The following is a 16763-nucleotide window of genomic DNA, read 5'->3' on the forward strand; positions in this document are numbered from 1 at the left end:
TGGTGCGACGAGTGCATGTGGAGGTAGGTTGCTGTTGAGTCGCGCGTCTGTGGGGGTTAGTATGGGGTTAGTTTCCAAGGCGAGAGGATCTTCAATTACCATTCTGAAGTTGCGCTTCGGCTTTAGAGGTTCGGGCAAGGGTTGTGCAGTATATTTTTCGCTCTGTGGTTGTACCGTCGTGTTGTTCTGGTCATCGTTTGTAGACGCGGAATCGCGCCGCGTTAGGACTGGATGGCGCGCTAGCCGGATTTGGATGCCTTTGGGGATTACGCATATCATGCCTTGACCTCACTTCGTCTCAGTGATCTTCTCTACAACGTTGTCTATGAAAGACATCTCCTCAGCTGCTGTACTGTGTGTTTTGGGACGAGAGGATGAGTAATGCTTACACACTACACTATACACGAAGCCCCTGTGCGACGGATCAGTAACAGCACTATGAAAAATGCCGATCGGTTCATCGAATCGATGGAGGCCTTTTACCCCGTCTTGTCATAGAATACAGAAGGTTTCCTCAACTGACCGCGTCAGGGATGTCACCAAGCTTCCATTGAGTATCCGGTATCTACGTGCATAGGTAAACCAGGATCATTTGCCTTTGGAAGCATGCCTCGCCCGAGGCGTCATCGTCGCGTCCCGAACCTTGGATGCAACGACTCAATGAAGCAATAACACAGTTCTGGATGGCGATAGTAACACACGATGCGCGTTACGGGCAGCGACTCGCCCCGTTTAGTTTACCGAGGCCTCCAGCTACTCCGCTATCTCCACCTGATCACAAACTCCACGCTATATGAGACCCAAACTGCTCCTGTCGTAAATCGTGTAATTGGCACCCCTTTACCGCAAGACATTCCCTCGCATCTTCTATTCAAAGTCTCCCTACCTCCAGTTCTCTTGTCAGCATTGCAGAATAGCAAATCTCTATACTAGTGACCGACGTAACCCCGTTTCTCATTCAATCACGATGGCCGAGGGACGCTGCAACTGCGGAAGCATCAAAGTTTCCATGCCTACTATGCCTGAGCAGTCCGCCATTTGCTACTGGTATGCATCATCACTACAATCTCGCCGGCATCTTCATACTGACCGTAGAAGCGCCAACTGCCGCCGCGCAGGAGGAAGCATCGGATCAATCGTATACATCCTCGACAGTCCCCAAGTCACAATCAACGATCCGGACAAGTATCTCAAAGACTACCGAGACAACGACACGAAGAGCGGGAATCCGATTACTCGTCAATTCTGCAGCAACTGCGGGTGGTGAGCTCATGGTCCATGCAGCATTGAAGAGAAGTCCAGCTAACTGCAGAAAGCCCAATCACGTCTGTACTGGCTGGCGATAAGATTGCGTTGAAGGGTGGACTGTTTGATAAGATTCCCGCTCCAGGGTTCAAGTCGTTTGAGCAGGAGGAACCGAGCTGGATGAAAACTGTCTAGAGCTAGCAGAGGAAGACACGATTGGGAGTTACACATCAACAGCTGATGCTATACGAGCAGAGATAAAACTTGATACTTGGTCCCGAGAAACACACCATGCTGGACTTCAAGGCCTTCGGCATATACTCAGAACCTGCTTTTCGACTTCAGTTCGTAGCCCATCCAGTGCATCTTCCCTCGATAAGGTTCGTTTGCCTTCGATCTTGTTGTGGCCATCAATGTAATACATCGAGAACCCAGGCCAGTCGACATGCTGCCCTAACAGTAGGTACACGGTCTGTGGGTCGAACGTCGGGTGCTCGTGAGCGCCGACGATGAAACATAGGTTCGCTGCTGAAGCTCAACAACCGGCCCAGACCTTGTGGTAAGAGCAACAAATGAGGGATAGGGGAGTCAGCGGAGCGACTTACTAGTTAGCTGTTTCTTTTCTAGAGCCGACATGTCTGTTCCGATTTTCATGAGCTCAGTAAGGCGAGCACGGAGCTCTTCGTTGGCTGTCGGGTTGGTCATAATCTCGCTCATCCTCATTTCGGTACGATGAACTGGTTCACGGAGAGTTTTGTCTTACTAATATAGAAAAAGTTTTCTACACTTTATTTTAATATATTTACATAGTTATAGTAGTAGTTAAATTTACTATAAGGTTTCCACAGTTTTAGCATTTCTTAGTTAGGGCTGGTAGGAAGGTTATCTCATAAATCAGACTGGTTGCATGTCTTGGGAGGCACAGACCACCCGCTAGCGCGATGAAGCAAATTTCGCGAAACCGCCCGGGCGACTTCAGCACGACGCATTACCAGCCACCACATCTTCGCGTTTCTAATTGCTATCCAAAAACTACAGTCGCTTATCCACACCATGTCGAAAGATATTGAAGAGAAGAGGCTGAAGAAGGAGAAGAAGGACAAGAAGGAAAAGAAGGAAAAGCGCGCGGAGACAGACGGCGTGTCCAAGAGCAAAAAGGACAAGAAGGAGAAGAAGGTCAAGGGCGATGTCGAGATGGTAGACGCGCTCGAGGCTGAGCTCGAGAAGGAGCCAGAAGTCTCAATGGTCAACGTCGTGGACGGTGATGAGCCGCGCGGCGCACTTGTTCCCTTTGCCTTCCCTCTCGCAGACAACGACAAGGAGGTCAAGAAGATCCTGAAGACCGTCAAGAAGTGTAAGTTTCTCATTTTCCATGTATTGGCCTGTTGGCGCACTTTAAAGGAACAAGACTGACGTTGATCGTTCTACAGCCGCCAAGTCCAAGACCCTCCGCCGCGGTGTGAAAGAAGTCGTAAAAGCGCTGCGCAAGTCCGCTGCTTCAGGCGCTGGATCCTCCCTCGACGACCCCAGCGCCGTTGTTGTCATCGCCGCCGATATCTCGCCCATGGACGTCATTGCGCATATCCCCGTTCTCTGCGAAGACCACAACGTACCCTACATCTACATCAAGAGCCGCGCGCAGCTCGGCGAGGCAAGCGCAACAAAGCGACCCACCAGTGTGGTCATGATCGGCAAGGACAGGATGGGCAAGAAGGCCGGCGAGGGCGACGAGGAGTTCACCGAGGCATACGGAGAGCTGGTCAAGGTTGTTGGCAAGGCTGCTAAGACAGTCAAGAAGTGAGAGCAATGCGACAAGCGGAGAAGAAGGTGATCGACCGTGTGTCGAGTGTATTGTTCAAAAGGGAAATGAGGAGTCTGGCGTTTTTCACCCATGGTTGGCTGATCAGTCCTCCTAGTGTTACTGTTTCAATTCTAGGCATCGAGCTAGGCTTGCAATATACCTCTACAAAACTTCACGCGCTCATGCCAACGGACAGATTGCTCAGTCATCATCTGCTGAACCAGCTACATTCACGGGTCTCACTCGTGGGCCCTACAGGAGACACCAAGCAGGGCTCTCTGAAGATCGTCTGCAATTCGAGGTCCGATTCCATAAAACGAATGTTGGGGTTATGTACATATCAAGACGACCAAGTATAAACACGAAGAGAAATCGTTCACCACCCGCCAGCAGTTGACATTGTCAGTCGCCAGTTCACAACCAAGGCCTGAGAGCCCCTAGCCCTCCAATCCTCTCCATTCGAGCACAGAGCTCTGACAACAGCGCCTAGTTAGCAGCAGTCCACAGCGCCGGGCCAGGAAACGTGTAAGTCGTAGGATTGGTGTAGATGTTGAACACGATACCCGGCATGTCCTTCGTGTACAAATTAGTACCGGGGACGCCAGCCGTCGGTGCAACAGAACCGCTACCGCCGACCTTGAGGTTCAAACCTACAGTAATACTCAGCGTATGATCTTTTTGCATTTAGAGTAGTCTCAGAGATGAAGGGGCTTACACTGGGGATACAGCTGCGCGCCATTCACGTTCTGCCCACCGTGAAGAGCAATGATCTCATGACGGATAACGTAGTTGCCAGGAGCAAGTTTGGCAGGAAGGACAGTAGAGACCTTGAACTTGTTTTCGATCAATGTGTCTGTAACCCAAGTTCCTGGGCTGACGATGGCGGATTGGGAGATCTTGGACCAGCGGAGAGCACTGGGCGTCAGAGTGGTACAGTCGCCTGTGGGAAAGGATTGATTAGTAAAAGCGCATGCTGTACTTATTCATGTACTTGACTCACCGTTGCAAGGCGCAATGTAGTTGATAATCGGGCCCTTGTGACTATCAGGCCAAGTGTTCCACTCAAACTCAATGGTGTCTCCCGGATTGACGTCAGCGTAGAGACGTCCGGCCGTAGCACTCTTGTGGCAGTTTACATCTGCTGTGCCGACGGATGCGGGCTCGACGAAACCGATGTCTTGGTTCAACGCATCCCAGCCTGCGGTTTGGGGGCGGCTGTCTTTCGAGAAGTAGTACCACACAGGATCGGAGCCGTTGGTGAAGGTGCCCTTTACATTGACACCTTTGACGAAGCCGTGGGCGGATGCTGTGTCGAGAAGGACAGCGACGGCGCAAAGGAGGAGTGCAGATTTGTACATCATGGGGACAACGAGAGAATGATAGCGAATGTCGTTGTTTTAATGCTGATTAGTTGCACTTGTTTCTACTTGTTCTTATACGTCTTCAAAGGTCCTGATAGTTTGTATGGTGGCTCATGACATTCCCGATCAGAGACGGAGCACATCAACCGATCGAATATGGGAAGTCAAGCATTGTATAGTACGGTTAGATGACCACAGGTCATTACCTACGACGTTACGGCAGCAATGGGCATAGTCACCAAGGCGAAGCATAGCTTGTTGCTCCTTGGTCACACACACATAGTACGCGCCCTGTAGCTTCCAAGATATTTCACAGCTCGGGAAACCGGTCACAAGCTAAGAAGATAATATTGCAGTAAAAATTATTCCGCTGCCGAGTGTGGTCATGGCCCAGAACGGCGCGCTTCGTGAGTCCTGATTTTCGTCTGGGGCAATCTATCTTCCCGGGAAGCCGCAAGCGAGCAATCTGAACGCTAGGGAAACAGCGAATGGCGTCCACATGGTGTGCACCCTGAAGTTACACTTGCCACACAGACAGCTTGTAAGGTTGCGGATATGTTCGAGAATTTCTCCGTTCCAAGGTTGGTGAGATTCGTTAGCTACTGTTACAGCTAAAGGTGGAGGCAAGCACCCCATCCAGGACAAAATCCAACTGCTTCGTTCCCAGCAAAATCTGACTTTTGCGCAAAACAAGAAGGCACCAAACAGCTTGTGTATAGTAATCAACGACCCAGACACAAGGGTACTACACCAAGTTTCCGCGGCTGTACCACTGTAGACTCAAGCCCGATTGTTCGACCAAGCCTATGGCCTCCAAGACTTCTCTGACATGATGTTCCTGCTTCTGCCGAAAGTGGAATAGCGTGTGTGTGGCGGACGGTATGGTAGCACCTGCGCGATGTTAATAGAACCCTTCAACAGCAACACCTTCCAGACATACCATCTCGTCCTTTGGTTCTTTGCCCTGTACCGCTGTCTCTTTTTCGCCAACGTTCTGCGCATCGCTCTCCTCTTTGTCGCCCGACTTCTGCTCGACCTCGACCTTCGTTTCCTTGTCGCTCACTTCCTCTCCGCCGCCCATGTCCTCGTCGCTCATCTCGTCCTCTGACCACGTCTCTCCCTCTGCCTCCGCGATCTCACGATCCTCCTCCACTCTGGCGTAGTAAAATTCTAGGGTACGAAGCACATCTGCCTCAACGTCCGGGATTGGTGTGTCGTCGGGCCGTTCCTCGTCGTTGACCAAAGCTTCCCTGAAGGCACACAATTCAGTTTCTGTCTCCAAATAGTCCAGAGCGAACCCACCTCATCTCTTCCAAGCCCTCGTGAAGTTCATCCAGCGCCTTTTTCACAGCCGGATTTGGATCGTTACCATGCCATTGCTTCGTAATACGCCAAAGGGTTTCGCCCTTGACGTAAAAGACGTATGCTTCATGGAAGTCATCCAGAAGACCCGCAAGCACCGTGAAACATTTGATGCGGTGATAACGAGGCATAGCAGAGTCAGCGATCAGACTGCGCAAGGCCTCGTTACACTTCTCGAATTCGTCTTGTTCGAGGAGCACAACAGCAGCGTTGAGGTCCCTCGTAAACTGGTGATCGAGTTCATCAAGAGTAGCCATCTAGAACGTGTATAGGGTCGATTTTGGTGTGGTAAGAGAAAGCGAGTTTAGCGTTCGTGAAGTGTGAAGTGTTAGGTAACCTTACATGGATATCTAGGTATGGCGAATGCAGCACTAGCTGCACGTGACAAACAAACAACCAAAACCGCGCTGATTTCCTACGTCACTCTGGAGCAACGGGGCTTGTGCAGGGGCAGCAAGGCGGTACGAACCATTCACCCAATAGATCAATAGATTGTAGCTAGGCATTTGTCCATTTGTGAGACATGAGACATCTACACTACGTGCATGCCTCAAACAGCATCTGCACAACACTGCGACAGCAATTATGGTCTAGCTAGTGCGGATGAAGGTATACTTGGGTAACATGTTCGATTTGGTGTCAGAAATGGCTTTCCCATCGTCCAGCTAGATACTCCCGATGTCCTTCACATCCGTCCTGTCTCAAATCATAACATCGGATGTTCTTATGGTTGCGTCAGTATTCCCGCCCGCTAAATTTTCGCTAGCTTTCACTCTTCTGGTCTTGTACAATGACGCAATTTGTATACGGGTGCCTGATTGCAGTTCAGTGTTTGCGTCACGCAAATTCAGTCACTGCGAATACCCGTGGACTACACCGACTCGTCCAAGAAGAATTTGCACTGACCTTCCACCCCGCCGACCAACATTCCTTCTTCGTTCAGATTCAGCAACAGATTGATCGTAGCAGAGCGCGACCACCAACATTATGCCGCCAAAGGCGTCCCAAACTCTGGCTTCGTCCAAGGACTCCGCCAACGCATCACCTGACGAAACGACCCAAGGCCGACGCCCCAAGCGGAAAGGCATATATCAACGACAGTCGCAAGTAGTCAAGCGGCCTAAGGCCGATCCTCCGCCAGCTGATTCCCCTCGTCGCGACCTAGCAACATCAACGCTTCTTGATCAGACCAATCTTGGTATCACCATCGACGAGACTACGAAAAACGCATCCCATTTCTTGGACCTTGTCAACAGCAAAGGTCTGAAGCTCAAGGAGACAGCGCGCGAAGACCTATCCGCTCTACCGACATACGGTTTGTCAGACACCAAAGGCGCCAAATACGTCAGGGATCTACCGCATCATGCTCCAGATACCCGGCTCTATGAATTCGACGAAGAATCCGTCAATCTTGTCGATTATGTTCAACCTAACGGCGTGAATGCACGATGCTGGTAAGTTTCAACGCCTAAGACACAGGTCAAATGTGAGAGCTGTGCTAACCTCACATACCATATCATAGGGTGATGCAAGCCAAGAACGTTAGCTCTGCGGACCCGAACGAGCGGATCGATCTATACCAAGTGATTCCAACGGCCGGAGTAACCAGGATCAACGATGTCCAAGGATGGATACCTAAGACACCTCAAGCGCTTTGTCCGTCTTGCAAACAGTCCCCAGATGACCTGAACAAGTCCTGCGACAGGCAAACACCATGCCAAAATTGTATCGCCGCTGGTAGAGGTGATGAGTGTAAGGCTGAACAGACTGGGCAGGATTGGCATATTCTCACTCTCCAAATCGAGCAGCGAATCAAAACTTGCCGCCCATGGAATATACTTACCGACACCGTCTGCGACAACCGTGAAAAGATCATCAAGCTAGGTCAAATAACGGTGGATGTTATCAACAGATATCCGTTGGACTTTGACTTCGCCAACTGGTACGCAAACCGAGGGTTTGTGGGGAGTTTCGTATCTGTGACGAGTTTGCTTGAGTGGAAGAAACACGACTACCCACAACTCGACCTCGGTACTATACCTCCCGGAGAGATTCTATGGAACAGCAAAGAAGGCTTTGCTGGCTGCGCGCCATTCACAATTCCAGCAGTTCGGTTCGCAACCGGATTCCTGCAACAGAGACGAAGAGGCTACTGCCCACCTTTCATGATCGCCACTGACGGCGGCGCCCCTCAGTTCTCTATTTTAGGGAACAAACTCGACACCGCAGCCGTTGAGGCCGCTCCATACTCGTCGGGTTGGCATTTGTTTGGCGCCGAGCCAGTGCAGGGCGCAGAAGACAAAAACCTAACTCTACGCAACATCGACTTGAACAAAGAGGAAGAGCGGATCGCAGTCAAAGCTATGCAAATCATGTTTCACGGTATGGTTGGCATGGTTGGAACTACCAAAGCGCTTTATACCAGTTTCATGCACAAATCTATGCCTCTTGGGAGCGATAGTATCACACCGACGACGTCAAACCGAGCACGATATCACGGCAAAGAAGCTGGAGTACTCGGTCTTCGAAGATTGAACAAGTACGTCTGTTTTCCCATGACCAGAGAAGCTCAAGCTGGTTTAGATCTATCTGGACTCGACAAGGACGTTGCGCATCTCGCAGATAGTCCACGCTTTCGGAGCCTAGGGCTGCTATTAGGTCCGCAAACTGAAGTGAGAGACCCTGTGTGTCATGCTTGGGTGTTTGAGCAATGTCTACGCGCGCTTGCCGAAGGGGAAAACTTGCTACAGACGATGCTTCTAGTGCATGTGGCGGTCGATCGGATCGAACTTGGACTGCTTACAAGGAGTCAAATCATCGCCGATTACTGTACCTGCAATTCTATCAGTGTCCAGCAACAGACTAGACATGTCTGCGTTCACTGTAGACTCAGCTGGATATGCGCTGAGACGATGAGACAACCCGACAAAGACGGACTACTCGTCACCTGTTCTGGCTGTGCCGGTCGCGAGATTTCCGACATCCCAAAAGCTCCAAAGATTCTAAAGGCAAACCCGGCGCTCGAAGACCTACAGTCCCAGATCACGAAACACCTCTCCAAAGTGCACTGGTCGGAATGCAAGCTCACTGGATCTGAGCCGTCATGGAAACCATCCTGGACACCCGAAGACCTGACCGTCCCTCTCTTGAAAGAGCACTCGACCAAAGACCCGTCCTTATGGACTCGCGGATACGCTCCAAGCCAGCAAATCTCCTTGAAGACGAGGTCGGGTCTGGTACCAGAAGCGCAGACGCGAGTACGAACTGGCTATGATCCGTATACTATGAGCATCGAGAAGCCTCATCAGCGGTGTATTGACCTTATTTCTGGCGAGATATCGCTCCACTTCTTTGGAAACGTGACTCTGGAGCTGCATTGCATCAATTTGCTGAAGTCTACACTTCCCGTGTCCTCCGTGCCCTTGTATCGCGAGGCTTTGCTTCTTCGTGAGCAGGTGGATGGACAAGCGCCCCGTGAAGGATACTATCAAGAAGTCCAGCATAAATGGGAGATCATTGAGCGAGTAAGTCTTCAGCCTATGCTTTCCTGTCGCTATCCTTACTTACCTATCACAGGCGCACGACAATCAGCGAATCGTCTCAATGCTTGCAGCAAGGAGAAATGTACACCGAATTCGACCAGGCCAAGATTTCGCCGCTGTACCACACGCTATGCACATGGAAAAGACTGGCGTCTGGGACGGCATATTACCGGACCCTGGACTTCATCATATCTTCAGAACACGAGGAGAGTGTGGACCATTCCTGAGAAACGATGACGGCTCCCTCATGTTCGATATGGGTGATGAGTATTGGGACTGGAAGATCATCCTGCAAAACATCGACCAGTTGGAGAAAGACCCCGATTTTAACCCACACGGAATCAAGTTCCCTCGGCTTGGTAGGAAGAAGTTACCCTGGTTTTGGCGTAAAGACACTTGTCCACAAGATCTTGACGAAGAATTCCTCTTCAAGGAGTTCAGTTCTCGGTTGCAAACGATGAGCCAGAAATGTGATCCACATCACAAAACTGAAGAGTCGCCTGCAACGTTGCTTTTGGAGTATGCGGTACAGTTTCTTGAAACCGGAGGCAAAGACCACCTCTTTGGGTTCATTATGACGCCATTCGAAGGACATATGGCCGTCTACTCATTTGGTCGCGGTATCACGCAGAAAGTCAAAGATGAGGCAGATAGGGTGATTTTCCCTGGAGATCACCTAAAGACTGGCTGCACGGTATTGTTGCCAAAAGACATGAAGACGGACTATGACATCACTCGGCGCACTGTGGTAGCAGAAAGCTGGTTGACTAACCGGTTCCGCTATCAGTTCCATGGTGGACCTGCTCTGATCAAAAAGCTCGAGGACGCGGTGCGCACCATTGAACCAACGAAATGGTACGACCAAATGCAGACAAACCTCAACGACTACCTAAAAGTGCCTCTACCGAAATCTTACAAGGATAAGGCATCTTGGAGGGCAAAGATGAGAGCCTTAGATGCAAGCCGGATCGCTGAAGATTTAGAAAACGAAGAGGTTCAAGACGACGAGCCCGCCGCTGCCTTGAACGACGATGAGTTGTTCTTCACAGAGCAGTTACAAGCGTTGGAAGCTTTGAAAGCCATGACACCAGGCGACCTGGTCACTGTATTCTGCTCTGAATGCGACGAATCGGGAGATGACACCACACTCCTGGCTTGCTCCACAGCAGACCATGCGACTAAGATGACTCATTACCACTGTCTTGGTCTGGATGCCATGCCTGGAGATACCGAAACTTGGCCGTGCAAACAATGCGAAGGTGGGCCGAACCAGTCGCTCATGGTCAAACTCAAGTTTCCTCGATACTTGAATATGAGGAACATCGGCAACACATGTTACCTGTCTTCGTCCGTCCAAGGGCTCTACGCGATCAGACCGCTGCGCGATTTCATTCTTGATATCAGCAAAGAACAGCAGAAGGGTCATGATCTGTCTGGGCGCGATACGCAATCTTGGCTGACTGCGACGCCAGCTGGTCAGGATGCGTCGACTGCAATGTCGGCGCACATGCAAAAGTCTACCAAATTTCTGCGTGAGCTACGCACGCTTTTCTTGAAGCTAGGTCGGGAGTCGCTCTCAATCCAGGCGAGTGACGTCAGCCCACTATTCAAGGCCCTTTCTGAGCTGGATCCAACAAACTGGAAACTCGGAGAACAGAACGATTCTGCCGAGCTCTTCACTTTCGCTCTCATCAGAATTATTCAAGTCACCGACAATTCAAGCATTAGGCAACGGCAGCTCGATGACGTAGCAGAGAAGAAAGCGATACGCGACCGAGGACTTTTATGCGAGCTTCATGATGAGCACTTCGACGACCGTGTAGAGACTCTTTGCTGCACCACCAACTATTGCCGCAAATGTCTTCAGCGCCATACAGAAGACTTCCTTGGTAAGTGTCCAGCCTGCGGCGTGGTGCCATGCACTATGCAACAGGTCACGTCACTGCCAGGCTCTGATATCGCGAGGGCCCAGCCTCCAGAGCTGGCGAGCGCTGCTCTCTCAGATTACATGGCTCATATGAGACGAGGTTGGGATTCTTGGATGTTCGAAGCCTTCTGCATCCAGACTGTGACGGAAAGCAAGTGCAGCGACTGCGGTCTTGTCTCCCGCAAGTTTACCTGCGATCTGCAGATGCTCGATCTTGAGTTTGAGAATCCTCAATCAGACGAGAACTCTCTACATAATATGCTGAGACAGTGGCGACGGAAAGAGCTGGACGACAAAATCCATTGTGCCTCTGGATGTCGCGCTCACGCGGGATCCAAAGTTCAACACAAGCGTATCACCCGCAGTTCCGAGTACATGTACATCCGCTTCAACCGTGCCGAATCCTTTGGCGAGCGAGTGCTATGCGGTGTGGAGGTTGCAGCTTACCTGGATATTTTGAACTTTGCAGACTACGCAAAACTACCATCGGACCCAAGTCCCAAGGAAGCAGTATTTCTGGGTGGATACTGCATTTACCAGCTTGTCATCGTCAATGTGTTCTTTCCCGGTACCAGTGGTGGCCACTATGTCACTTACTCCCTGACAAACGGTATCTGGCAAAAGTTCGATGACCTCGGGCAGTCATACGCCGTCCAAGAGCACCCGCAGGTAGCCATCAACAGTAACGGCGTCATTCACTATGTCGTCTACCAGCAAATGCCGAAACGTAGGACGTTGCCGCTGACCAAGGACAACAAACACACTCATGGTCACGTACTTCATAAGGGCGCTGACGTTCCACCTCCGGTTGAGAGTCCACCAAAATGGCAGGCCGTATGCCAACACAAGGGATGTGGCCTTCCATTCCAGAACTTTCTATCGTTACATATTCACTCAAAAGCTGCACACGAGCCCAATCCTGTCAAACCTGCGGTAATGTGCACGCGCTGCACCGCCACCAGGCCTGGCCAAGAACGTCTGTTCCATTACGAATGGGAATTAGCGGCTCACACGGAGGCAGTGCATCCCGACGCAAGTCAAGGCCATGGATGCGCTTTGTGCGGCCAAGTATTCGCCGACAAGCTACTCTTAGATGCTCACGAGACGGCATGCACGCTTAATTGCGATACATGTGGCGAGACCTTCGTCGACAAAGCATCCTTCGACACCCATAAGAGCACCTGTACTCTTACTTGTGATACATGTGGCGAGACTTTCGCGGACAAGGTACTCTTGGACGCCCACAAGACGGCATGCACGCTTACTTGCAACGCTTGTGGCGAGACCCTCGTTGACAAGACATCGTTCGACACCCACAAGAGCACCTGTTCTTTGACGTGCAAAGGCTGTGGTGAGACCTTCGGAGACAAGGTACTCTTCCAGGAGCACATGTGCACAAGTTCGTGTGATGGCTGTAGCAAGACTTTCGAGTTCGCAGCGGATTTGCAAACACATCAGAACGTGTGTCTGCAGTACCTGAGGAAAGCTCTTGCTGCTGAGCGAGCAAACGCTGTTGAGCGAGAACGCGCTGCCGAGCAGAGGGGACGCGTTGGTGCGCACGATGAGTTGCTGACGGAGCTGATAAACTCGAAGATGGCGTTGAAGAAGTCGAAGGAGCAGCAGCTAAACAAGATCAAGATCATGGCGCAAGCGTTGAAGATCGAGTCAGCTACTCTCAAAGCTGAGATTGAAGACTTGGAATTACAGATTGAGAAAACTAAAGCTAGGCGTTCTGGCTTGTAGAAACGAGAGACGAAGGATCATGGACAAAGAAGGCAGTATGTAAACAAGTTCGCGCGCAGTGCGCATGTAGGTATCATCATACTTCACCAAGAATGCATGCAGCTCGTCAGATTCTTTATCATGCGAAACACTCTCGGGTCGTAGTTTTGTCAATGGCAATACCGTTTCTTGTGTCAGCTTGTTACGTAGCTAACCGCATCACTTTCTCCCTTGCTCGACAGCTCGACTTCGCAAAGAACACAAACATCACAGCAAGGCAGATATTAATTTGCGTTCAAGTCATGATGGCATAAGAAGACGTATTCATACAGTACTATTTGAGACCGATTTACACCTTGACTTCATATCCACTACCGTAATATCCCCCATCTCCGTCACCGCGAAGTCGAATCATGACATACTATGGTATATGTAAGGAAATAGCCCAATGCCACCAAGAAAAGGCATTACCGAAGTACAGGCAAAAAGAAATAGATATTAGCAAGAATGCAACAAAGGCAGCGCTAGTAGCAGAACCGAAGTGAAGCAATAACGCGCCTAGGGCCAGCCTTGAACAGTCCAGAAATGCCGATGGGTATGAGCGAGGGAGAGGTATTAGAAGAATGCCAAATGAGTAGAGCATGAGCTCGAGAATGTAGGAATCTGGACCAGACCCGCCCTGTGCGCCGTATTACCCCGATCTTGAAAAAATTGAATGAAATGAAATAAACAATAGACTGATGCTCGGGGCGCCAAACTCCTTGCCATGCTCCCAAGTGCAAGGAGAGGACGAAATATAGGAAGAAATCCACAATCTGTAAAAGTGACGCGAGATGGAAACAAGATCGTGGGTGATCGTGACCAGCTGCGGAAGCTGTCTCTCGCTTAGTAGGCCATCTGCATCTCGAGCACTTGGACACCACCAGCAGCCATTGATGGCGTAGCGGATCCAGATCGAGACGACATGGCATCTTCGTAGCCAACAAGTGCTTGCGAATGTAGCTTAAAAGCTTCGCCCATAAGTTTGGTGATGCTAAATATCGTTAGTGCCAGGTTACCAAAAGATAGATAAGCATTTACATACCCCCAAACGACGACCTCGTCGATCATGCTGCCCCATAGTCGCGCGACAGTGGAGCTCAGCTTTGCACCGTAGACATCCACAGAGTCGTCATCAAACAGGTTGCGCAGCTTGTTGTACATGGCTAGCTCCTCCTCGGTGGCTGGCTCTTCGTCGTGCTCCAGGCGGTAGAGCCATAGCGTCAAGATGACCATCAGATCCATGCCCGTAAGTGGATGCTCGATGCTCCAGTTGGTAGCGGAAGTTCGAGCAACCCAGCGTATGCCTTGCACGGCAGCGACCTCGATGCAATCGAAGCATTCTTGGATGACCTTGATCATCTCTGGTGAACGCTGGACCTTGTCGCGGGCATTAGTCATAGCAGCGGCTACTTCGTAGGAGTCGTGATAGCGGAGAGCTTCTTGGATGGACTTGAGATCGACCACGAGTCGGGCCCTGGTATTTCTGTACAGCGCCATGGCGTTGAAAATAAGAGGATGCCCCTTGTGTGGAGCGCTCAGTTGGACAACGACTGTCTCAGGCTCGCAGAGCTCAAGCGATTTCTCCCATGTTTCCAGGGCCAGGCGAAGCTTGTACTCGGTGACTACGTCTTGAAGAGCTTCAGGGCTACGCTTGTGGTACCATACTTCGAGGAACAATGCGTTGATCATGACGCGTGTGGCGAAAGCACTGTAACGAGCAGTCTCGCCTTGGAATAGGTTGTCATGCGCTTGGCGGAACGTGATGATCCTGGAAGCACTCAGGCTCTCGCGCCAGGCTTCGTCATCTGAAACCTCCATGGTCCAGAGCGACTCCGAAGAAGGCAGCTCCAAGGTGTCGAACTCATTGAAACCCATTGCAGGAGTGTGGTTGTAGGTGAGCGTCAGTAGGCCGAAGAAGATGTAGACGGCATAGTAAGTCCGTCGGCATTGCTCGTCGACGACCCATTCTTCGTGGTTTGGCTGAGCGCCATCACGGGCATCAGATCGGAGCTTGAGCTCGTATCGGTTTCCAGCGACCATCTACGATGTATTAGTGGTGATCACGAGCAAGAAGGACATATACGTACATTGGCAAGAAGACTCTTAATCGAACAAGCCCACTCAAGGCCCTTGGGATCGCCACTCCAGCTAGAGAAAATCATGTTGAGCAGGGTGCTTTGCATCGTCCACAAGGGGCATTTGCGGGAACTGAAGTTTTCCTTGTTCTGGAGAAATTGGTTGACTAGGACCTTTGATCCGATGTGCAGCATATAGGCTTGGTCTTGGTCAAAGATGTACAGAGCACCTATCGATAGCACAGCAAGCAATAGCGGGGCAGACACCTCGGTGGGGTTGAAGGTGGCGGGGTGCAAGAAAGGCAGATGGTGGTGGAACAGATCGAAGTACGTCTTCAACAGGCGGTTCAGCGTGTTCAGACTAGGCAAGTGGAACGTCTCCAAGAGCGAGTTTTCACTGTCGTACTGCTTGATGTTCTCGTAGATCCTTGCACACTGCTCTTCAGAGTCCAGCTGAGGGGCGCGGGTCATCATCAGAGCCTGATTGGGGCCGGGTGACTTGCGGTAGTCGACTGGTGATACGGGTCCCATCATGGAGGGGTAGGGTGACAGGGCACCAGGGGTACCCAATCCATTGCCGCCGTTCATTGCTGAGAAGGTAGGCGCGAGGCTGTCGCTGCCAGACATGGTGCGCTCCATCAGGGGTGGAAGCTGGTGGGGATGCGAGCCGAGCGCGCTGGCGCTGTTGAAAGCTGAGTGGGTGTTGGGCGACGACTTGGGCTCGGATTGAGGCACCATTGAGTCTCGCCACGGCATCTGCGGAAGCATGTTCTGGCCGGGGGCAGTGTACGGGATGACAGGCTCCATCATTGAGGGGCCCGTGGGCGAGATGACGGGCTCGTTGTGCTCGGGAATCATCTCGGGTTCTTGGCTCGCCATTGCCTTGTGGTGGAAGTCGGTCATCAACATGGCCGCCGCGTTGAGGTCCTCATCCTCGTGCATCGCATCGTTCTCGGCTTCGATGCGCTCGAGTGTCGTCGCGCTCTCGGCCGTGGCTTGTTTCTGTTCGGCTGCCTTGGTGTTCGTTCGGCGCTTCTGCTCGCTGGGGAGGGGCGCGCCACCATCCTTCGCGTGAACGGTGCGGTCGTGTCTTAGGAGGAGATCGCGACGTACGAATGTCGAGCGACACCTAAATTTGAAGTCAGCATATTTCCCATAATGCGTCTGTGTAGGGGAACATACTTGGCACATTTGAACGGTCTCTCTTTGGTGTCTATGTGTCGTCGCAAACGTCAGCTTCAATCTTTCCAACAAACGCGGGGCAGGTAGCAACGACAGTACGCGCGGGGCGAACGCGTAAACAGCTGCCCCGCCCAGCGAAGCTCCATCGCGACGGAAAAGACGGGAGTTTTGACCTACGTGAGCGTTCATGTCGCGATCTATGTTCGCTACGGCTGAAAGCGCGGTTGCAAAACTGGCCTGGACGAAGGTCAGTAGATGTTCTCACGTACAGCTCCTCGTACAGGGCGCTGCTGACATTTGTATTTTTTTTCGGGCGCGCCTGTCTTGCGCACGGCGGGCGAAGAGTTTGACGCCATCTCAATGGATGGAATAGTGGCGTTAAATTGTGGTGGTGATGGTCGTGATGGAATCGCTGTGCGCCGCCTCGTTCATCCCGCGTATTGGCGAAAAAGCTGCGAAGGTATGCCGGTGGGAAAAAGAGAGGAAGTCGTAGGCGTCAGCACC

General features: G+C 51.4%; 6 protein-coding genes across 6 annotated transcripts; 3 read left to right on the top strand and 3 right to left on the bottom strand.

Moving 5' to 3' along the window:
* Positions 1–967: 967 nt before the first annotated feature.
* J4E90_002179 (uncharacterized protein) lies at positions 968–1267 on the top strand (the record flags this gene model as incomplete). The annotated part of the gene is made up of 2 exons (XM_051431760.1): positions 968–1047; positions 1099–1267. 2 exons carry the CDS (start codon positions 968–970, stop codon positions 1265–1267), a joined length of 249 nt encoding a protein of 82 aa, XP_051294894.1.
* A 1031-nt stretch (positions 1268–2298) lies between these two features.
* Positions 2299–3046, top strand: J4E90_002180 (uncharacterized protein; the record flags this gene model as incomplete). The annotated part of the gene is made up of 2 exons (XM_051431761.1): positions 2299–2599; positions 2676–3046. The coding sequence occupies 2 exons, from the start codon at positions 2299–2301 to the stop codon at positions 3044–3046; spliced, it is 672 nt and encodes a 223-aa protein (XP_051294895.1).
* Positions 3047–3532: 486 nt separating this feature from the next.
* On the bottom strand, positions 3533–4404 carry J4E90_002181 (uncharacterized protein; the record flags this gene model as incomplete). The annotated part of the gene is made up of 3 exons (XM_051431762.1): positions 3533–3696; positions 3762–3986; positions 4047–4404. 3 exons carry the CDS (start codon positions 4402–4404, stop codon positions 3533–3535), a joined length of 747 nt encoding a protein of 248 aa, XP_051294896.1.
* A 904-nt stretch (positions 4405–5308) lies between these two features.
* J4E90_002182 (uncharacterized protein) lies at positions 5309–6026 on the bottom strand (the record flags this gene model as incomplete). Its single annotated transcript, XM_051431763.1, has 2 exons — positions 5309–5657; positions 5710–6026. The coding sequence occupies 2 exons, from the start codon at positions 6024–6026 to the stop codon at positions 5309–5311; spliced, it is 666 nt and encodes a 221-aa protein (XP_051294897.1).
* A 730-nt stretch (positions 6027–6756) lies between these two features.
* Positions 6757–12981, top strand: J4E90_002183 (uncharacterized protein; the record flags this gene model as incomplete). The annotated part of the gene is made up of 5 exons (XM_051431764.1): positions 6757–7223; positions 7292–8441; positions 8679–9293; positions 9346–12072; positions 12451–12981. 5 exons carry the CDS (start codon positions 6757–6759, stop codon positions 12979–12981), a joined length of 5490 nt encoding a protein of 1829 aa, XP_051294898.1.
* An 864-nt stretch (positions 12982–13845) lies between these two features.
* Positions 13846–16405, bottom strand: J4E90_002184 (uncharacterized protein; the record flags this gene model as incomplete). The annotated part of the gene is made up of 4 exons (XM_051431765.1): positions 13846–13993; positions 14045–15042; positions 15090–16206; positions 16359–16405. The coding sequence occupies 4 exons, from the start codon at positions 16403–16405 to the stop codon at positions 13846–13848; spliced, it is 2310 nt and encodes a 769-aa protein (XP_051294899.1).
* Between the last annotated feature and the right edge of the window lie 358 nt (positions 16406–16763).

This window comes from Alternaria incomplexa, assembly GCF_024043165.1.
Source record: "Alternaria incomplexa strain BMP 0042 chromosome Unknown scaffold_2, whole genome shotgun sequence".
In the NCBI taxonomy this organism is placed as follows: Eukaryota; Fungi; Ascomycota; class Dothideomycetes; order Pleosporales; family Pleosporaceae; genus Alternaria; species Alternaria incomplexa.